Genomic DNA, 24,063 nt, shown 5'->3' on the forward strand with positions numbered 1-24,063 from the left:
TCTAGGTTCTGCTCTAAGGCTGGCCTCAAGACCTTCGCTTATCCGAGAGATTTTATCCGCGAAGAAGTTGTTAAATTGGTCGCAGCAGGCCTTAGAAGGTTCAAGGATCTGGTTCGGGGCAGGAGGGAGCTGAGTTAGCTCCCTCACTACCCTGAACAACTCTGCCGGACGCGACTCCGCGGACGCGACACGTGCAGCATAGAACGAATTCTTAGCTGCACGTATCGCCTCTCCATAGTCCTTCAAAAGATGGTCTAGGAGAGTCTGGTCGGATAAGCGCTGGTGTTTCCGCCAGCGGTGCTCTAGCCGTCGCAGAACCCGCTTCCGTGCCCGGAGGTCTTCTGTATACCAGGGCTTTCGTTTGGAAGCAGGCCTGAGAGGGCGCTTGGGAGCGATACTGTGTATAGCCTTGGAGAGACCGGTATCCCAAATACCGGTCAAGACATCAACAGAATCGCCGTCATTTCCATCCATAAGCCCCTCTAGGGCTTCCTGGAACCTTTTGGGTTCCATCAGCCTTCGTGGGTGGACCATTCTAACACTTATAAACATCCTTTTTGGCCCAAGTTCAAATGACAGCAATAAAAGCACAAGTATAAAAAGACTACAATATAATATTATAATAAAACTTTAAAAATTAAAAAAATTAAAAACCAGCAATACCCTAAAGCAGTCGTTGTAAAAAATTCCAAGAGGCACAGCATTAAAATATCAATAAATCAGCAGCACAGTTAATAAAATATATCAGTTAAAAGCCATTCAAACCTCAACAGAGGAACCACCTGTCTTGGAAGAGTAGGGGCTATAACTGAGAAGTCTCTGTTTCTTGTGCTGTGGATCCAACTTTTCTGTTGCTCAAAGCAGGCTAGTGAGCAGGCTCTCCTATGTAAATTCATATGGCTTAAGGTAATCCTTCAGATAACTGGCTCCTAAGCTTTAAAAGCCCAAACTCAATTGGGACCGTAAAATAATACATGCAGTTGGTAGAGAGTCATTGTCACATATTCTGACTATCAGTACTGAATAGAGTCGTTCTGCACCAACCATGTTTAACACTTGTGATCCTTGCAAGCATAAACAGGAGTCATAGAATCATAGAATCGTAGAGTTGGAAGAGACCGCACGGGCCATGGTTTCCAGACCCTTCACCACTTTAGTCACCCTCCTTTGGATACGCTCCAGTTTCTCAACGTCCCTTTTTGAATTGTGGTGCCCAGAATTGGACATAATATTCCAGGTGGGGCCTGACCAAAGCAGAATACAGTGGCACTATTTCTTCCCTTGATCTAGACACTATACTTTTATTGATGCAGCCTAAAATTGCATTGGCCTTTTTAGCTGCCGCGTCGCACTGTTGACTCATGTTCAACTTGTGGTCTACTTGGACTCCCAGATCCCTTTCACATGTAGTTTCATTCAGCCAGGTGTCCCCCAACCTATATCTGTGCATTTCATTTTTCTGCCCTAAGTGCAGTACCTTACATTTCTCCCTGTTGAAGTTCATTTTGTTAGCTTTGGCCCAGCTTTCTAGTCTATTCAGATCATTTTGAATGTTGATCCTGTCCTCTGGAGTATTAGCTATTCCTCCTAATTTGGTGTCATCTGCAAATATGATAAGTATGCTCCCAATTCTGTCATCCAGGTTATTGATAAAGATGTTGAATAGCACTGGGCCCAGGACAGAGCCCTGTGGGACCCCACTGGTCACTTCTCTCCAGGATGAAAAGGAGCCATTGTTGAGCACCCTTTGGGTTCGGCCGGTCAACCAATTACAGATCCATTTAACAGTTCCTTTGTCTAGCCCACATTTTACAAGCTTGTTTGCAAGAATGTCATGGGAAACCTTGTCAAAGGCCTTAGTGAAATCAAGATATACTATATCCACAGCATTCCCTTCATCTACCAAGCTGGTAATTTTATCAAAGAAAGATCAGATTTGTCTGGCAAGACTTGTTTCTCTGAAACCCATGTTGACTTTTTGTGATTATGGCATTGCCTTCTAGATGTTCACAGACTCTGTTTAATGATCTGCTCCAGAATCTTTCCTGGTATTGATGTCAGACTAACTGGACGATAATTGTTGGGATCCTTCCCCCCCTTTTTTTAAAAAAAGATGGGGACAACGTTTGCCCTCCTCCAGTCTGCTGGGATTTCTCCTGTTTTCCAGGAGTTTTCAAATATGATTGCCAATGGCTCGGATATTACATTTGCCAGTTCTTTTAGTACCCTTGGATGTAGTTCATCTGGTCCTGGAGACTTAAATTCATTTAGATTAACAAGGTATTCTTCTACTATCTCTTTACTTATTCTGTGCTGAAATTCCCCTATTCTGTCCTCTGCTCCATTATTCTCAGGTTGAGCACCCTTTGCCTTTTCTGAGAAGACTGAGGCAAAGAAGGTGTTGAGTAATTCTGCCTTTTCTCTGTTAGCATTTTGCCATCTTTTCCACGCAGTGGCCCTACCATTTCTTTCTTCTTCCTTTTGCTGCAGACATATCCAAAAAATCCCTTTTTATTCTTTTTTACCTCTCTAGCAAGTCTGAGTTCATTCTGCGCTTTAGCTTTTCTGACTTTACCCCTACACATGCCTGCTATTTCTTTGAATTCCTTTTTCGTGATTTCCCCCCTTTTCCATTTCTTATACATGTTCCATTTCAAACTTAGCTCAATTGAATGTTCCTTAGTCATCCATCCTGGTTTCTTGAGACACCTCCGATTTATTTTTGTTTGCAAATGCCAACTGGTCACTTCAAAGGCCTGTTTCTTCCCAGCCCCGACCTGTATTTAATGGTCTCCTCACCACCCAGAACAGTTACTCTGGAAAACATTGTACAAATAAGATGATGGCAGACAAGCAAAGTTGGTTGTCTAAAACTCTCTTTTTCAGGGAGCTCAAAGACTTATACTTCCATAATTGGAGCTCAGGACCTCTGACAGAGAATCTTTAGCATCCTCCCCAAACTACAATCCAAGAATGCTTAGGGGAAGAAGCCTGATAAAATTGATGTGGATGTGTAGTGTAAAAAAGTCCAGGAAAACATTTGCCTAGACAAATAGCCCAAAAGAGTATCTCTAGCAGTATCTAATTTAATATGATTTTAAGCAAGTGGTAGAACATAACAAAGAACTAATACGGTTTCATTCTTCCTTAATAACTGTGTTCCACAAATTTTGCTCATTCTCTTTTACACTTATGTACATTGTTGGCTACAATGTTTTCCTTATAGGTTAAAACCAGTGAATCTCAAGTATTGGCTGTGTTTTCTGTTTTTGTGGGATGAATTTCAATCACTTTAACTGAGCAAAATAGCAAATACATTTTCTGTATTCACTTCTCTGCAAAGCATTCATTTTATTTTATTTTATTTTATTTTATTTTATTTTATTTTATTTTATTTTATTTTATTGGTACACAGTTACTACAATAACATCTCAACTACCATTTCTCTAAGTTTTATATTTTCTTCATAGTTTTCATTCCTTGGCACTCTCAGAATCCCCTATATAACATCAGGTGCTTCCAGATATATTTTTGATGTATTTTTGCCCTTCCTAGTTCATGGGATGTTGGAGTTGAAAGAGGGCAAACTTGTCATCTTTCATTTATAACTGTGCCTTGCTCTGCCATTGTTTCTTCCATCTTTTTCTTATCATTGAAAATCCGTGAAGGAAGGAAAGACAGAATAGCAGCACAGTGCCTTTGAGTATGTACCGCTAAGGGCCATCTGTCTGGTATCATTTATTTGCAAAGATGGCTCTTGGCTCTCTTGTGAGTAGGATGGTGAATCTTCCACAGGTTTTGGTCTGAGTGCTGACAGACCTGTCCAAGGTGGTCAATTTGTTTGGGGAATTGACTTCAGAACCTTGGATAGCTCCTTTAAAGTCCATTATAAAACTGGAGAGGATTCGCTCTCCCATTCTCATGGAAGCCATTTGCTGCTACTGTTGGTTTGATTCAGAGATCCATTTTCTGTCATCTCATCTTCTTCTCAATCATTGGTTTCTAATTTGCAATTCGGTTAACTGAAAAGGCTGTGTGTGTGTGTGTGGGTGCGCACGCCTTCGAGTTGCCAGTTGACTTATGGTGACTCTATGAATTTCTTAGAGTTTTCTTAGGCAAGAAATACTTAAAAGTGGTTTTGCCAGTCCCTGTCTCTGAAATATAGCCTACAGCTATTTGGCTTTTATTTATTTATTTTTCCCTCACACGCCTTGCTTTGCATTTACCGACATTTAATTTCATCTATCATTCTATTTGCCCTTTTCTCCAACCCTGTGAGATCTTTCCATAAATCTCCACAGTCTGCTTTAGACTTAACTGTGTTGAATAATTTAGTGTCATCTGAAAATTTAGTCACTTCAGTGTTCTTTATTTTTTCCAGGTCATTAATGACTGTGCTGTAAAGAGCAAATAGTACACTGGTTTGGAGTTGAGAACCTCGAGAGAAAAATGACTCTTTTTGTCACCCATGTTTGCTATCTTTCCATCAATTCCTATTACCCAGAAAAAATGGCATGGCATTGCTTCTTATGCCACAACTTCCATAAAATTCAACCTGCTGAAATTCCCTCTTCTACGCAATCATTAAAGGTACAGGAGTCCTCTCCAGTTTTCAGTCTGGTCACCCTAACACAAAGTCTTTGGGTGCTTCAGGAAAAGGCTTTTATTATGCAATTCCCATGTCTCTCACAGAATGTTACTGGGATCCAGGTGATGCTTTCTCCCATACAGTATGTAACTTCCCATTTACCCCACTGCTCTTTCCATCCTTTTTCATAACAGAAAAAAAAATATGTCTTTAAGGAAGGAAAGATGGAAACAATACAGAATACAATCACAATATAGGTATGCCTTTGGTTTCCTCACCCGTTCTTGGATGTATAATTTGCACTGGGAAACACAGAGGTGATGGGTCGCAAGCAAAGGAAGATACATCATCCATTTTCCATGCCTAGGCATCCTACCCAGCTGCCTGCTTTTAGGACAAGAAGAGATGCCAGGTGCCTCAGTCAAAAAATGCATGCATTATACCCAATCTAGTTACAGTGGGCCCTTAGTATCTGCTGGGGTTTGGGTCCAGGACCCCCTGTGGAAACCAAAATCTGTAGATGCTCAAGATCTATTATTATTGCAGATATCCCAGAAAAACAAGCCAGGGAGTCCGGAAGTGAATGAAAGTTCACCAGTATTTATTAGCTGGTTGGCTTCAAAGGAATATTTTCCAAAGGTCTGAAGCGCTGATCAACAGGTGACATACCCTTTTATAGGGTTTCAAACAAAGAACCTCCAAGCTATACATTGATTAGTACATAGAATGAAACATAGGAACTCCTCGTTCACTCATTTGTTATAAAAAATATGCATTTTAAAGCCCCACATGAGTATCATCATCAATTCTCTTATCAGGACTGTTTTCACTCACAGTCCCAACATGGCATCCCAGCATTCCTTATTTTGGGTAATTGCAGGCATCCAAGTACCACTTGGGGCAATAAACAGGCCCTGAATGACATGAAGAGCCGTGAAGATGTTGTTTATTACAAAAACAGTTCTTTCCCCTTATTTCATCCAGCTTCAGACATTCTAGCTATTGAACATATTGGCAATTTTTCTATTTAATAAATTTTGTTAATTTTCCCCTCCCTGTCCTCCTCATTATATACAGTGGTATAGTAAAATGGTGTCCCTTATATAAAATGGCATAATCAAGGTTTGCTTTTTGGAATTTATATATTATTTTGATATTTTCAAACCATGGATGGTTGATTCTGTGAATGTATCCACTCACTCTTAACTCACACATACATACACACACACATAGTTGCTTCCCAACCCGTTGTTGTTATTGTTGTTGTTGTGTGCCTTCAAGTCACCTCTGACTTACAGTGACCCTAAGACAACCCTATCATGGGGTTTTCTTGGCAAGATCTATTCAAGAGGAGGTTTGCCTTTGCCTTCTCCTGAGGTTGAGAAAATGTGACTTGCTCTAGGTCACCCAATCTGTTTCCAAGGCAAAGCAGGGAATTGAACCCTGGTCTCCAGAGTCATAGTCCAGTGCTCAAACTAGTACACCACACTGGCTGTCCCAGGCCCAAACCTTCAACTGATCCATGGTGCTGTGATGAATGAAATTAATGGGGACAAAACGTTCCCTGAGCTACGAAAAGTTTACATTCAAAGTTACAGAGGAGCAGGAAAGATCTCAATTTTTGTCTTTTCATGGAATACTGCATAAAAATGCTTGTTTTGCATTCTGGCACTCTTTGTGCATTCCACAGGAAAGATAGCATATAAATCAATATTTGAGACGCTAGAGCTGCAATATTTTTTCAAAAAGCAGCTATTTCCTGGCATATTTTGGCATATTTTATTGCAGATGGATGCCAGTGTAGTGCCCAAAGATACCTGTATTGAATATGCATTATTTGACGTTTGCTTCAAGGGACAGTGAATATTTCATTACTTTGGTGCTAATTCCACACACCCTACCTACCTGGCAGCTTTTAATGCTTTGAATTATTATTATTATTATTATTATTATTATTATTATTTATTTATTTATTTATTTATTTGTGTTTCCCCGCCTCTCCCAATGGATTGAAGCGAGGTTACAGACTACTAAAATCAAAATACATACAACAATCTTATAAAACACTAAACAATAAAATGTAACATCAATAATTTATCAGACCATCAGACATCCATGGGCAAGGGCAGAATAACATTGTCAGATAGGGCATATCAGTTATCACTCATCGGGGGAGGGGGGAAGGTTGGTGAAAGAGCACGGTTTTAAGTCTCTTTTTAAATGTTTCCAAGGGGGTCGTAAGGTGGAGTTCGTCTCCATAATGTTTCTGCATCTGTGGCTAATGGTTTAAAAAGCTTCTGAGACTTCAGAAACATGGTATTTTGTGCTTTAATAGATTTTGTCATCCAGGTGAACATGTCTACGTTTCGAATAATCTTCGTGTCTATATCCTCTGTGACTGGAGAGGTAGCATTGTATTCCACAGTGTTTCTCACTGGTTTGTCTCCTCCTATCAGAATGACCACATGTGTATCTGGGCATTATATTAAAAAGTAACATCTAAGATCCTGTGTCATGTGGGCTGCAATACATAACTTTATAATGATGGAGCTACATCTCTGGCTCAATATGCAACAGTGTTAGAGAATTGTAACAAGGAGAGCTATGGGGCACTACATAACATCTCCTGTTAACACAGCCATATAAGATGTCCCTTTGCATGACAGGACTGCAGCACCACACAATGAGACAATGAGAAAGGTGGAGACAATTTTTCCAGCCTCATAGCTCTGTTGTGGGCCATTGCCCCCCTCTTGTGTTGTCATTGTGCAAGGGTAGCTTGTCCAACAAAGTCCTGTACTGTTACACATCACAGCATTGCACAATGGCCACACTGCTCCCTTCACTTATGCAGTGGACAGCATTGTCCTCCTGGGAATACTACTGTTGCACATGCTGCAGTTCTAAAGTGCGTAGATGTAAGGTGGCGTATGACATCAGAAATTCACAACAAAATGCCAGTCAACGCCTTCCCTTTCTTTTCTTTTCCTCCCCCCCCCCCTCCTTTCTGGTGCTGTCCCCCAGTCCCTAAAGCTGGCCCTAGGTGCTAATTATTTTCCTTTTTCCCAACACAAATTTCCACCCTGTATGTATATGTGTGTGTATGTATGTATATGTGCCTGCTTTCAAGTTACCTGTCAGCATATGGTATCCATGAATTTCATAGAGTTTTCTTTGTCAGGGAATATTCAGAGGTGGTTCCTTCCTCTGATATATCACCTACAGAATCTGGCATTTGTTGGCAGTCTCCCGTGCAAGTACTAGCCAGAGCTGACCTTGCTTTGCTTTCAAGATCAGATGGGACCTGGTGCCTTTGGGGTATTAAGGCCCTACATGTACGTGATACAACGCAACATAACAGCCTGTGCTACCGCTACTCAGCTTTCCAACATGGCCAGTCATTTGCCTTGCAGTGCCCTCTGGTGTCCAAGGTCTCTTTATTACTCCCAGGCTCTGCCAGATGTTACTGTTCCCTACAGGTGTGTGTGTGTGTGTGTGAAAGAAAATAGAACATGCAGCTGTGTGTTGCTTCTGCCATTTTTATTTTTATTTTTTGTAGAGAAGAACTGGAGCTGTTCAACCCATTTCCTTCTGTCCATTTTCCTGCTCACCACCTTCTCTCCACTGCTACCTGTTTTTCCTATGTCTTTTCTCACAGAGAGCAGAGAAGAGCACCTAGAGGAAGCAATTTTATGCAGAACAGCAGCAGGCAGAGAAAAGGTTAAGCATCTCTTCTCTCTCTCTCTCTCTCTCTCTCTCTCTCTCTCTCTCTGTGTGTGTGTGTGTGTGTGTGTGTGTGTGTGTGTGTGTGTGTGTTATGCCTTCAAATCATTTCTAAACATCTCTTCTACATAAATTCTTCTGATGTCTGAGCTGGAATAACCATTAGCCTGTAGAGCCCGGTCCAAGGCTAATGGTTATCCCAGCTCAGACATCAGAAGGGCTGCCAGGCCCCGGAAAACCCAGAGGAGTGAGGACAAGCAGCCACCCAAAGGGAAGGTATTTTTACCATACATCAAAGGAGTCACAGAATGAATAGGCAAAGTGGTGAGGAAGCACAACCTGCAAATGGTTTACAAACCAACGAAGAAAATCCAGCAAATGCTTCACTCAGCCAAGGACCAGAGAGACCCTCTCACAGCCGCAGGAGTTTACCACATACCATACAAGTCTACATAGGGACCACGAAACGCAGTGTGCAAACAAGAATCAAGGAACACGAGAGACACTGCAGACTGGGCCAGCCAGAAAAATCAGCAGTAGCAGAACATGCCACAAACCATCCTGGGCATAAAATACTGTTTGAAAACACCGAAGTTCTGGACCATGCCAACCACTACCATGCCAGGATGCACAGGAAAGCCATTGAAATCCACAAACACCTGAACAATTTCAACAGAAAAGAGGAAACCCTTAAAGTAAACAAGGTTTGGCTACCAGTCCTGAAAGACAGCAAGATAAAGACTCAACAAATGCAAACGAGAACTCTCCCAGCAGACAATGAGCACTATCAAGCAGACATTAATCCTCTTGTGCAGACCCTCACACCCTGAGGCCTGCCATTAACAATATACATGCAAATCACTCCTGCCTTTCCAGGTCACACAATATATATAGCCAAGTCCTTTCCAGGCAAACATTCTCTGAAGATGACAGCCACAGATGCAGGTGAAACGTCAGGAAGAAACTCTCCTAGATCATGGCCACATAGCCCAAAAAACCCACAAAAAACAACTAAGCCTCTCATTCTCACTATCTTTTCAACCGGATGATGAATCAATTTGTTCCAAAAGTTGCATGCATCCAATGATGTGCCAGTGCAGGACTTGATTGCAGGACATATCTACACATACTGTTCAGAAGTATTGCAACCTTGGAGGCAAATTTTTAAAGCCCTAAATTAAAAAAAACAAAAAACAAAAGCAAATATATAATAGAAATTCTACTATAGGTATACCTCAGTTAACAAAGCAGATGATGGGTATTACTACTTTAACTGAAAATTTAGTACCAGGGGCAGAAATGACAAGTGTAGGGATAGGTACCAATACCTACAAAATAAAAGCAGTTCAATGCATATCAGCATTTTTTAAACCCCCAAATTAATAATATGCGCTTGTGAAATGTTGACTCGAGGGCAGTTAACAACACATGTGAAATAAAACAACCAAGTAAGGTAAGCCTTGTGCTTCTCATTTTCAGATTTTTCTCTCTTTCTGAGCGAAACAAATACATAGAACCTTTCCTTTAAGGTTTCTTCACCCAAAGCAGGAGTTCACAGGAGTTACATTTGCATAGACCACTGTTTGCAGTCACATCAGGATCTCAAAATACAGTTTGATCCTAGCTTATGACCTAATTTTTCTCAGTACTTACATGTTTAGGGAGTCGTCATAGTGTAATATTTGATCATTGGACTACAGGTATGGAGACCAGGGTTCAAATCTCACTCAGTCATGGAAACTCATTGGGTGATGCTGGGCAAGTCACACTCTCTCAGCCCCAGCCAGCATGGACAATGATAAGGGATTATGGTAGTCTAAATCCAAAACTTCTAGAAGACCAAAGCTTCCTCAGTCCTGCTCTGTAATGTTAGCATTATTTGCCCATACCATGCAGATACATATGTTCTGCAGACAGCCCTTGCACTGTACAAGTTCCACAGCAATCCAGGTTGTTTCTGAATTGTATTTGTTTGATTTTTACTACAGTACAATTTCTGAAATTTTGCCAATACCTTAAGGATTGGCTATAGAACATGTAGGTCATCCCACTTCATAGCTGATGGGATACAAAAGGTGACATTTTCTCAAAGACAATGTAGTAAGTGGGATGGAGTTGGAACTTTAAGTACATCCACTTTGAGATTATCAGTCACCACTCATTATTTGAGATGTTTCCAGCAGAGATCCAAAGGACTGTGAAATAATTACTGAGCTATTAAATGTCCATCTCCCTCCCGCAACGCCAAACACACACTGTCCCTATACCAGTTCTGGCAAAAATTACACATTTCAATGTAGTATTCTTAGTTATGAGACGATTTGTTTTGCTTGGCTGAGTGCATTTTAGGATGAGATTGTTCACCATTTCTGGGCTAGTGGAAAGGGCTTGCTTTTGTTTCCCTGAAACGATCGTTGTGGTGCACTTTCAGAAACAAGAGGCTGTTTTAAAAATAAGATAACTATATATGTCAGTCCTTGATTTGCAATGAATAGGAGCATGATCACTAGCATGTGTTTTCTAGATTTATTGGACTGCAGTTTGGCAAATTTGTGGCTAACTACACTTGCTGGAAATATATTAATGATGCACCTCTCACTATCACTGGGTGACAACTGAGAGGTAGTGAGTTGCCGGATGAGTCAGCCCAACCCTGGCCCAGGTGTGTTCACATTTATTATTTATTACTTCATTCATTCATACTGTATTTCCATACTGCCTTGGCTTCAACCAAATAGTTTGCCCTCCCACAACCATTGGTAGGGAGGAAGAAAAACTTGACAAATGTTTCACCTTCACTCCTGGGTACAAAACATTGTTTGCTGCAGAATGAGATGTATGTGTTTAAGAAATATTTTTTAATGCAGGGCTGCTGGAAGCAGGAGAAGTGTAAAAGAACTATACATATGACATAAAAATGGTGGAATAATGCAGCCAGCAACAGGCTTCCCTTCTCTGTCTGCTTAAGTCTTGCCTATCCTGAGTACTAGCATACTTAAGTTCAGCTGAGTCTTGATTATTTGAAAGAATGTGAGCAGTAGAGATCATGTGTTTCTTGCAATTCGTTGTATATGAGCTAGTGAAAATGTTCTCAGCAGTACTGTAAGGTAAGTGCACTTCTAGGAAGGAGAAGGAAGGAAAATGTAACAAATGTTGCACTTTCATTCCTGGGTCCCAAATATTGCTTGATGCAGAATGAGATTTATGGTGTCAAAAAAAAAAAAAAAGCCAGCCCTTTGATAAGTGAAAAACACCTTCTCCATGTAGAAGTACTCTTAAATCTATACCTGCAGTATTTCTGAGAAGAAGGTTCATCTATTAGGCAGGTCAAATAACATTTGCTTAATGGAGCAGAGCCAATTTAGTTTGTCAGATCAACCCTGAGGGTCAGGCAGATGAGTCTGTCATATCATTTCTCACTTCAGTATTTTTCTGGCTTTTGGCCAATTACATCAAAAGTTGAGTTCAAAAGAAAGCAAAGAGGCCTTTCTGCTTTTAGAACTCTTTTGAGCAATGACTGACACTACTCCTATGAATAGGATGTTATACAGACAATCCTCTGGATAATTATCTAGTAATTGTTTCTCAGGTTTCTGTAACCTCTGTATTTCTATCATAAGGACAATATTTTGAAATGTTTTTTGTATATAATTTGTATTAACGTAGATCAAATCACATACCAGAATAATTAACAAGCAAACATTGATTCAACATATCTCTGTGTATTATAACTGTTAGGATTTGCTTATATCAACTTCCCATCTAATCAAGTCAGTACTTCTGTAAGCCTTTATGATCTTCCAAATGTTTTACCTATTATCTCATTGTCCTTTTTATTTTAATGACTTCCCCTTTGTTCTTACTCTATTTTATTGGCTTCTCTCTCACTATCACCTAGGTATGTATGGAGTATTATAAAATTCTTTATAATACATTCTCTTTAACTTTCTCTACATGTTGACCTTTCTTCAAAGAATGTCTCTTAAGCTTGACCATTTTTCCTTCCAAAATAGCAAAAATGGTTTTCAATCTATATCTACTTTCTCTGTGCATTCATCTTTGAGCCAATAAGTGAGGCTGTCCATATGTATCATATTGACTAATTTAATTAACCATTCTTTACTTGTGGGCGGATCTTCACTTTTCTACTTTTTTGCATACAAGCTTCTTTCAGCTGTGATCATATATAGAGTTATCCTCCAACTTTGTCTTTCAAAGGCCCGTTACAAACGGGCCTAAAAGTGTGCGCTCCACACGTGCTAGGGTTAGAAAGGGGCATCCTTTCCGGACGCCCCCAACTCTAGCACGTGTGGAGCGTGCACAAAATGGCAGCAGCCGTTCCACACGGCCGCCGCCATTACGACATCACGACCGCACCACCTCTATACGGGGCGGGGCGGACGTGATGTCATCACGCCGTGCCAGGGCGCATAGTGCGCCCCTTCCCCAGCCGCAAAAGGCGCTCCGAAATGGAGCTCCTTTTGCCATTTGTGTCGCTGGGCGCAGCCTTCAGACGGCTGCGCCCAGCGACGCAAAGGAGAAAGGGGCCAAGCGGCCCCTTTCTCCTCCTCCCCGCCGCCGCGGGGTGTCCTTGGGACTTGGAGCCCCAAGGACACCCCTTTCCAGGCTGCGAGGAAGGGACCTGGAAAGCGGCGGATCGGGGCCTCAGCAGCTGCCGCTCTGACCACTGAGGCCCTAATCTGGCTGGGAAAGGGGCGGGTGCAGGCCGCTGCTTTTCGGCTGTCTGTAACCCGCCTACGTTTTCTTCTATACCATGTGTCATGTTCAACAGATATAGTTCTGGTTGTAGTGGGAGCTCTTTACCAGTGAACCTAATCATCACACTGGATTTCTTGCTAATATTTTTTCACCGCTGGGCACATCCACCCGATGCGATAGAAGGATCCCACATTGTCAGAACACTTCCAACATTTGTTTTCCCCTGTTATATACATTTTATCCACTTTGTCGCGGCTGAAGTACCATTTGTTGTTGTTGTTTTTGTCTGGATCTTGATTTCTGTTCATTTTGAAATGGATTAAATAAATGATGGACAATCTATAGCCTATGGACTAATTACAAAAATCCTCCGCACATGCCCAGTTCAGATTGCAAACATGATCTCTCCATTTCCCAGCAGCCCACTGTGGATGAAATGGAGCAGAGGGGCAGTGAGAAGGAAGGGGGCTCATCTACATTTGGCAGTAGGACATCCAGCATGGGTTTAAGCCCTTCCAGTTGCTGGTATGTGGTCCCTGACAGATTAACCATGAAGAATTATAGCCGTCAGGGTGCCCAGTCTTGGGTTAAAGGGTCAGCTTTCTGTGAGCCAGTGGGGTGTGTTTTGGAAATCTTGTGCAAAATAGTCCTCAGGTGAGTATGAAGATCCTTAACACAGATTTTGTGGAACTATCAAAATGTCTTAAATTTAAAACAGCCATATGCCCCCCAAATTTGACATACAGTTCTAGAAAATGAATGACAATTTGGAGTCTTTTGGAGGGGGGATAATTTTAATGACCACAGGAAAAGATACAAGGAACCATGCAGAGTTCTGATTTGTTGATTTGAGTTTGAATGATAAGCACCTGTCATTTTTCCTCCGTCCCTCAGTTTGTATCTAGTTCCAAATTGCATTAGGAAGTAAATGACAAAGAAAAAGCCAGTGACATGTCACGGTGTTGAATGAAGTATGGTCTGCTAATAGTACATTAAGGGATTTCACTTACAGACCAAAGGGTAAATATGTGAATCTTGTTTTCTCATCACATCTGGAGGAATCTCTCCATATACCAAAAGCTACTCTCCTTTGGCAATCTCAATAAGTGGCATGCTCAAATATACACACATTAGTGACCAATTTGTTTCCTAGCAGAGCTTGTATTTCAAGAAAGTAACAGGACATACACCCAACAGCTTCCTAGTCGTGTTTCCAAGCAACTGGTACTGAGGCACATATTGCCTTTGGTACTGGAAATAATATACAGGTATCATGATGTAACTACAAGAAGCTCTGTCCTATTTGAATTTGCCCAGTCCTCTTTTAAAGCCATCCAGGTTGGCAGCCACCACTATAGCATTTCCCCCCTATTTCATTTTATCATTAGAAATCCTTTCTCTTCTGAAGTTGCTGTTCATCCCACCAAGAAAAACTTTCACATACTGTTCAGATAGCTGCATGTCTGTCTGCCAGCTATGAGGCAGATAGCAGCTTTTGTGGTGGAACATGGATATTAATGAAAATGAATGATGATGCAAACAAAAGGGTTAAACAACATTCCCCTCCAACAGTTGTGATCCAAACTGGGGTGGGCACAGCAGCAGCTTTTAACTTAATTTTTAGTTTAATTTTTAATGGGGAATCCTCTTCTCAGATTCCTTTCACACCACATATGTTCTGACCCTAACATAGTCAGAAATGGAATGTAACATGCTTTAGAGTGTGAAATGAATTGTTGCCGGTGTGTCAGCTGATAGTATCTCTAAGGTGTGTGAACTGGGGCAGAGAGGCTGTAGTTCCTTGTTCTGACCTTATCAGGTGATGATGCATTACTTGTCATTCCACCACGGACTTGGTGATAATGAGAGTGAACTACATAATGGTTTCTCACAGCACCTTGTACTCATCTGTCTTCAGTTCTACCCTGCTCAGTGATGTGGTATTGACTAGGTCTTCCTGTGTCCCTTATATTGGAAACTATCTGTATTCCAAAGATGTTGATCCCAAAGATGTTTCATTCTTAATTTTGCAGTACCAGTCTTGGCAATGCCGTTTGGATGTGTTACCCTGGGAGATAAGAAGGATTATAACCAGCCATCTGAGGTGACTGACAGATATGACCTGGGGCAGGTCATCAAAACGTAAGTGTTCTGGCTTTTCTTCAGATTTTATCAGGGGAGAGACCCTCTCATATCACAGCAAAGGAGGCTGTCTCACATCTTTAGTTGTTGTTAGAGGGTATGGCAAAAATCACAGCACTGTAAGACTACATCATAAGTAGGTCTAACTGTATAATATGAGGAGAGGCAGTTGCTTTCAGTGGCCTGTCCATGTGTTCTATATTATGCAGCTTTATACACACAGAGATAATAGTATTTGGCATTCACTACTATAAGAGTAGGCCAGTTTCAGATCAACAAGTGGGAAAAAGAGTTTGCTCCAATGACATGCAGACTATTGTAGTTATCTATGCGAAATATATTAAACTAATGCCTTCCGCTTCCAATATGTGTATGTTTCTCTTCACATCTCTAGGGTGTCTTTGCATGTTGGTTCATAGATACAGTTGGAGTCTGTATTTTTTTATTCTCTCCAATCAAATTGAACAAATTGATACACATGTATTTTTACATGCACATGTTGGGAGCAAGCCTACAGACTGTGATTCCACTCCTGCACTGTATGTGCTGAACAGAGTGTGTCTGTTTCCATAGTGAGTTTATGAGATTTCAAGCTGAGATTTCATAGAGGGACTTCCTGACTCCTAAATCACTCTTTTTGCCTGCCCTAAAGCAGACCTACCTTGTATATATATTTCTCATAGCCACCTTTCACAGGGAGAAGATATTGGGGTATTAATAGTTTTTTCCATTGAAATTCAGCTGAAACAAAATGAGGAGAGGAAAGTGTCAACTCTTTAGTCAAACCTGTTTGCTATGGGCCCCATAGAACTGTATTGTTTGACATGGGCAGTTTCTTCTCTCTTTTTCCCCTCCTTACCCCTTGATGTGTGCTCCAAGAATATTCTCATAATGGTGGGGCCTCTTGGTTTGTTGTACTTGAACATAGAATGAAACTGCTGGAGGTAAATCAAAGGTCAAGAACCTTTGTCCTGCCAAATGTTTTTGACTTCTGCTCCCAGAAACTGTCGGCAAAACAGCCAGTAGTGAGAGATTATGGGAGATAAGGTCCAAGACATCTAGAAGGTCAGAGTTCCTCGACCCTGAAAGAGTTCCCCAACCCTGACAGAAACTCATGCCGTCATTTCTCTTGGGAGGGTGGGTTTCTCATGGAGGCTAGGTGATATGTCTCTACTTGGACTGCTCCAGACATTGGGCTTAAATGTGAAAGTGGCTCTTCTTTCCCCTAGAGAGGAGTTCTGTGAGATATTCCGTGCCAAGGAGAAAACAACTGGCAAGCTCTATACGTGCAAGAAGTTTCTGAAAAGAGATGGGCGCAAAGTGCGAAAGGCAGCCAAGAATGAGATCATCATCCTTAAGATGTGAGTCATGAATATCCATAAAGACAGATCCTTTGACTAACTAGTGGTGAATGAACCAGCTCTGAAATATTGTTGACAGTGTTGTTGCCATCATCCCACTTCATTACTTAGGCTGGCTTGGACTGATAGGCATTGCACTCCAGCAATTTCTGTAATGCCTCCAGTTGCCTAACTCCTCCCCAGTGTCTTGGTTTTTTCATCTGCTTTATTGTTATCTTAATATTTTATCAATAGCAAAAGATAATTGTACTCCAGCATACCTGAAAGGTGCCACATTGGGCAAGCTTTACATCTATCCCAGTTTGAAAGCATGTCTATATGAAATTTAATTCCTAAAATTACCGGACTTTATATCAGGTTGGCAAGCTCAGTAGGTCTGGGGGCCAGTCCTTTGCCTGCCTGCCTGCCAGAAACCAAAAGGCCCCCGGGATTATTTCACCCCCTAAAACCAAAAACAGCCAGAAGTCTATTTCTGGGTTCCTTTTTAAAAAGCTTATTGGCCAAAAGCAGGGCAGGAGCCCTTACTTTAAAGGAGAATCAGAGGCTTCCAGGATCTCAGTTCTACTTTTTGCAATGAAAAAAAAAATGTAGGTGGAGGCAGATCAGTGGAGGGCACAAAATTGAGCCAGAGACATCACAGCACTCCTTTAGTGCACCAAATTACTTATCCTGCCTATTTGTTCACTGTACATGAACTTTACAAAGTCCCATATGTGTTGCCATATGTTAGGCCAATCACATATGAAAGCATCTCCTTGGGTCCAGCTTTTTCCAGATACAAGGAAAATATACTTCTCAGGTTCCTTGAAATTATATGGAAGAAAGAACTGTTATGTTTGATTTCTTTGACCAGCAGAACACAAGGTATCTTCCCTAACAGCATAAATCACTCAACAACCTCACATGGCAGAATTCAGTTTAATTCATTTCCTGCATGAAATACAGCTGTAACAACATTATTACCTATTCAGTGGCAGTTACCAGCTTGTTCACCTACAAGGCACTGGTTAGTAATTAAGGGCCAGACTAGATAATGGCTGTTTTTTAAACAAGCAGCTAGGAATGTGAGTCATATAGAGAACGTGGCATGAGTGAGGAATAGTTCTTAATTTAGAGCTAGGGATTCTATGGCACTTCAGATGATGTTGGAACTCCAGGTATCAGCCACAGTGATGGTGAGGCATCATGGGAGTTATAGTTGAGCAACTTGTGGAAGGTTAGAGGCTCCCACCCTTGTTTAAATCTGTTGCTCTCCACAACAGCCCCAGCTGACAGCAGCCCCCTCCACACTTCCTATTTGCAATGGCACCAGCTGATTTTCTTCTCATTTTGGATGACAGATTCAAAAAGTTAATTTGCTTCTGGAATCACAATAAATACTAGGATTAAAAGTACCTTATTCTAGGCTGCTGTCACACTGCAGAATTAATGCAGTTTGACACCACTTTAACTGTCATGGCCCCATCCTATGTAATCCAGGGATTTGTAGCTTGTTCTTGCACCAGAGCTCTCTGACAGGGAAGGCTGAATGTCTTACAATACCAATCCCAGAATGCCATCTCATTGAGCCATGGCAGATACCTCTGCAGTGTAGATGTATCCCTAGTATTTAGTCCACTACATCTGCCATTCATTTTTATGGAGGGGTAATCAGGGACTACAGATATGAATAACACCACATATAATTAGGACTTTGGAGGGAAAGCTTTGAGAGTGAAAATGGGATGCCATGAAAACGTAGCTATCCACTTTCGAAGCTAAGACTTGTAAGTCATTCACATTGGAGGTTAACTGAGCAATGCCTCTGCAACTCTGCTATGGCCTTACAGTAACACCGAGTGTAATAGACTAGACATGTCATTCTTGGGAATGTATGTATTATTTATGATAGCAGATGCTTCTCTCACTAGGTTTTAATGAAGCAAGTTTTGCAAAGCTTATTTAAATGGTAGGATGACATTATACTTTCCAGACAACAATGAATATGCTTTCCCCTCACCAAGATTTTTCTTAAGTAGTTATTCGGGTATGGGGCCATCTTAGATCTGGATGTTTCAGGGACAATGTTGTGTACTACACTTCTTTCGATGGGACAAGGAAGACTGTAACTTCAGCTTCTGGGCAGTGAAAAGGTTGTGGCTGATCCTGCCATCATTTAGACATGCGGGCATTCATACAATCATAGAATCGTAGAGTTGGAAGAGACCGCAAGGGCCATCCAGTCCAACCCCCTGCCATGCAGGAAATCACAATCAAAGCATCCCCGACAGATGGCCATCCAGCTTCTGTTTAAAGACTTCCAAGGAAGGAGACTAGACCACACTCCGAGGCAGTTTGTTCCACTGTCAAACAGCCCTTACTGTCAGGAAGTTCCTCCTAATGTTGAAGTAGAATCTCTTTTCCTGTAGCTTACATCCATTGTTCCATGTTCTCTGGAGCAGCAAAAAACAAGCTTGCTCCCTTCTCAATATGACATCCCTTCAAATATTTAAAAAGGACTATCATATCACCTCTTAATCTTCTCTTCTCCAGGCTAAACATCCCCAGCTTCCATAGTCATTCCTCATAGGGGACCCTTCACCACTTTAGTCGCCCTCCTTTGGATATGCTCCAGTTTCTCAACGTCCCTTTTTGAATTGTGGTGCCCAAAACTGGACATAATATTCCAGGTGGGGCCTGACCAAAGCAGAATACAGTGGCGCTATTTCTTCCCTTGATCTAGACACTATACTTTTATTGATGCAACCTAAAATGGCATTGGCCTTTTTAGCTGCTGCATCGCACTGTTGACTCATGTTCAACTTGTGGTCTACTTGGACTCCCAGATCCCTTTCACATGTAGCTTCGTTCAGCCAGGTGTCACCCATCCTATATCTGTGCATTTCATTTTTCCACCCTAAGTGCAGTACCTTACATTTCTCCATGTTGAAATTCATTTTGTTAGCTTTGGTCCAGCTTTCTAATATATTACGGTCATTCTGAAGTTTGATCTTGTCCTCCGGGGTATTAGGTACTCCTAATTTGGTGCCATCTGCAGATTTGATAAGTATACCCCCAATTCTGTCATCCAAGTCATTTATAAAGATGTTGAATAACACTGGGCCCAGGACAGAGCCCTGTGGGACCCCACTGGTCACTTCTCTCCAGGATGAAAAGGAGCCATTGATGAGCACCCTTTGGGTTCGGCCAGTCAACCAATTACAAATCCATGTAACAGTTGCCTTGTCTAGTCCACATTTTACAAGCTTGTTTGCAAGAATGACATGGGGAACCTTGTCAAAGGCCTTACTGAAATCAAGATATACTATATTCACAGAATTCCCTTCATCTACCAAGCTGGTAATTTTATCAAAGAAAGAGATCAGATTTGTCTGGCATGACTTGTTTCTCTGAAACCCATGTTGACTTTTTGTGGTTATGGCATTGCTTTCTAGATGTTCACAGACTCTCTGTTTAATGATCTGCTCCAGAATATTTCCTGATACAGAAGTCAGACTAACTGGATGATAATTGTTGGAATCCTCTTTCCCCCCCCCTTTTTTTTTTGAAGATGGGGACAACATTTGCCCTCCTCCAGTCTGCTGGGCTCCGATATTACATTTGCTAGTTCTTTTAACACCCTTGGATGTAGTTCATCAGGTCCTGGAGACTTATATTCATTTAAATTAACCAGATATTCCTGTACTTACTTATTCTGTGCTGAAATTCCCCTATTCTGTCCTCTGCTCCATTATCCTCAGGTTGAGCACCCTTTGCCTTTTCTGAGAAGACTGAGGCAAAGAAGGTGTTGAGTAATTCTGCCTTTTTTTCTGTCCCCTGTTAGCATTTTGCCATCTTCTCCACGCAGTGGCCTTACCATTTCCTTTTTCTTCCTTTTGATGTGGACATATCCAAAAAAGCCCAAAAAGGGATCTGGGAGTCCAAGTAGACCACAAGTTGAACATGAGTCAACAGTGCAATGCAGCAGCTAAAAAGGCCAATGCCATTTTAGGTTGCATCAATAAAAGTATAGTGTCTATTGTTCTTAACCACTAGCAAGCCTGAGTTCATTCTGTGCTTTAGCTTTTCTCATTTTACTCCTACACAGGCTAGCTATGTGTCTGAATTCTTCTTTGGTGATTTCCCCTTTTTTCCATTTCTTATACATGTTTCGTTTAAAACTTAGCTCAGTTGTAAGTTCCTTAGTTATACATCCTGGTTTCTTGAGACACCTCCCGTTTTTCTTTCTCACTGGAACTGTTTGAAATTTTGCCTTCAGTATCTCCCTTTTGAGAAAGTCCCATCCGTCCTGAACTCCCTTATCTTTTAGTATTCCTGACAATGGGATCACTCTCAGTATTTCTCTAAGTTTACTGAAATCAGCTTTCCTAATGTCTAGAAGACATGTCTGACTATGCCTGGCTTCTCCTTTCCACTGTATAACAAACTCCAAGAGAACATGGTCACTTTCACCTAATGATCCCACCACTTGCACTCCATTAACCAGGTCATCCCTGTTGGTTAGAATCAAATCTAAAATAGCTGATCCCCTTGTTGCTTCTTCCACCTTTTGGACAATGAAATTGTCTTCAAGGCAAGTGAGGAATTTACTAGACCTTGAGGATTTTACTGAGTTTGAATTCCAGCAAATATCAGCATTATGCTACCAATGCTATATATGTTATTTGGAGCATTTCCACAGAGCTTGGATGCAATGAGTTACAAAGAAGAAGTCTTAGTTTGCAATAACTAAAGCACAACAACATGCATCATAAATGTAGCTTATTGTTGTTCTGTGGCTTCAAGTCATTTCCGACTTATGGCAGCTGTAAGGCGAACCTATCACAAGGTTTTCTTGGCAAGATTTGTTCCATTGGGAGGGTCTGCCTTCTTTTTCTCTATGACTAAGCGAGTTTGACTTGCCCAAGATCACCCAGTAGATTTCCAGGGTTTGGTGAGAATTCAAACCCTGGTCTCCAGGGTTGTAGTTTAATGCTCAAACCACTATACCATGCTCACTCTCTTAATGTAGCATAATGTAGCATAGTGGACAATGTCACTCATTTAGTGGTGCAACTGTAACTGTTGTCAGTTACTTTATAATTACAGGGTTGTGTGGCTGCACTTCTTGGTAATGTTTTGTACCACTAGCTTGTTATCTTCTGAGGTTTTTCTTTAAAGTAATTAAAAAGTAAGGATGTTAGTTACTTTTGAGTAACAAATAACAGAACTGCTTCAAATTCTAACTGTAATGGTAACTATTGAGAGCCTTGTGACAGTAACTAGTTTTGAAAGTAATCTTCCAAGCTTTTTGGAAATTGGTCATTGTGGGAATAGTGCCCTAGTGGAAGTGCCTAGGAGTGCCTACTATTGTGCTGTGCTTTTCCTTCTGTTTCCTTCTAACTAGAATCTTATGAAGTAGAGGTTGGAGATGAGGATATCTAACAGAGCGACCAGAAGTGGTGTATTACAGAAGCATTTGGTGTATAATAATAATAATAATAATAATAATAATAATACATTTTATTTATAAACCGCTATTCCAAATAGATCATAGCGGTGATCATCCAGAGGGGCCTGAGAAACAGAAGTGTTGTCAGTATATGGCAGCGTCTGCTATGGAATGTTTTGCTGTTGTATTAGTTTGGCTAAAGCAGTATGATAACTGTTCCTATTTTTGAAATTTTAGAGTTGTATATAAGTAATAGAAATGGGAGTGATGGGAGTTATAGTGTTGGCTCACAGAGTTACTGTTGGTTCAAAGAGAGGTGACTGCCTAACTAAAGCATGCACAGAGGTGTGGAGGAGGATTTTTCCAGGGCACTCTCCTAGGAAAAGAAAGTAAGAGACAAAAACAAAAGTGTGCATGGGGGTTAGACAAATGAAGCTGGATATAGGAGTGTTTTCAGTTCATAAACAAATCAAGGTAAAGCCAGCAAAAGTATAGGGCAGAGCATTGCTTATTCTATGCTTGTGTTTGTGGATGATGGCAGTTCTGTCTGCAGATGTCTTATCATTAATTTCTCCAGTTAATGAAACCACGTTTTGCTGTTTGAATACAGAAAGCTGGTTTACTGAATTGTGGAGTGTGAGCAGTTCGCACAGGAATAGAGTGCTGCATCTTAGGGTATTTTTCAAAGTTACTCGTTGATGGCAGAACACTTCTTATCATTACTACTGAGTTACCAAACAAAAGATGACCACCAGTTCACATATCCAATTTAAAATATTTTCTGTTTTCTGCTTAATTAGTCATTAGACAGAAGTGGTCATTGTTGTTTGTTTCCTTCCTGTGGTTTATAAGCCCAACATTCTAAGCTCTCATATCTGTATTGCTGTGATTGAAGGCGGTGTTCAATACTGAAATAGTTCATGTTTTGCATTTTTACGAGGTTTTAAAATACATTTTCATATGTATATAATATATTTTTATATTTTGTGTATTTGCATGCTTGCCAGTGTGAGATAGATAAAGATATAGATATAGATACATATAGATATAAATCTTTTATATTTTATGTAAAATCTTTTTTAACTGGATAGCATTTTGGTAGACATCATCTTTTGTTTATAAGTACATGTATCTCATTGCCAATGTACACTACAAATAAATCCAATCAAATGAGGGAAGATATTTTTCCTGGCATAGGCAAGCACCTTGGGAGCATGATCTTTGGAAAAGCGGTATACAAATAAAATTTATTATTATTATTATTATTATTATTATTATTATTTCATTCTGGGCAGTGCATATTGTCCTAATCATGATTGTTTCAAAGCTCTGTGGTTCTTCAAGGTATCCCCTGGTCTGCTGTTCTACAAAGATGTCATTGTGCTCACTGAGTACTACATTTCATGAAGGAGGCTGACAAGTGGGAAAGGATTCAAAGGAGACCTTTGGGAATGATGAAGTCTAATCCCATGCACAAGGATTGAAGCTTGATATGTGTAGCCTCAAAGAAGGATCAGATGTGTTGGGGGTAGATTTGACAGGTTACAGAAAGGGGGAATTGTTCCCTATAGCTGCTGGGGATAAAATAAGAACTATGCTTTCAGCTGCATGAATGCAGATTTAGGTTAGAAGTGTCTTCCTCATTACAAAAACAGTAAAGGAATGGAAGAAGTTACCCTGAGTGATGTGACTGCTGTATGAAGTTTCCTTCTCCAAAAGTTTGGACAGATACTTGACAGAAATAATTTGGCTACTACTATTGTTGCTGTCTGTCTTATAGAGTCCCTAAGCGAATCTATCACAGGGTTTTGTTTTGGTTTTGGTTTTTGGCAAATTTCCTCAGAGGGGTTTCATTTTGCCTTCTTCATAAGTTGAGAGAGTGTGGCTTGCCCAAGATCCCTGTTGCGTTTCCATGGCCAAGTGAGGATTCAGACCTTTCTCTCCAGGGTCATAATCCAATGCTCAAACCACTAGACCACACTGGCTCTCTCTACAACGGATATGGAGAATGTGTGGCTTTTCAGATTTTCTCATACTGCAATTCCTATCTTCCTTCCCCACTGGCTGTACAAACTAGGGCCAATGGCAGGTGTGATCTA

General features: G+C 40.9%; 1 protein-coding gene across 1 annotated transcript in view; it reads left to right on the forward strand.

Moving 5' to 3' along the window:
* Positions 1-24,063, forward strand: part of LOC149321642 (caM kinase-like vesicle-associated protein) — a 101,034-nt gene that overhangs the window by 59,321 nt on the left and 17,650 nt on the right. Inside the window, exons 2-3 of the mRNA XM_089526086.1 lie at positions 15,064-15,172; positions 16,402-16,533. Coding sequence (XP_089382212.1) covers positions 15,078-15,172; positions 16,402-16,533 — 227 coding nt within the window. The 5' untranslated portion in view covers positions 15,064-15,077. The remainder of the gene's footprint in view (positions 1-15,063; positions 15,173-16,401; positions 16,534-24,063) is intronic.

Source organism: Sceloporus occidentalis, unplaced genomic scaffold (assembly GCF_023333645.1).
Source record: "Sceloporus occidentalis isolate IW3139 unplaced genomic scaffold, rSceOcc1.0.p SCAF_1, whole genome shotgun sequence".
NCBI classification, from domain to species: Eukaryota; Metazoa; Chordata; class Lepidosauria; order Squamata; family Phrynosomatidae; genus Sceloporus; species Sceloporus occidentalis.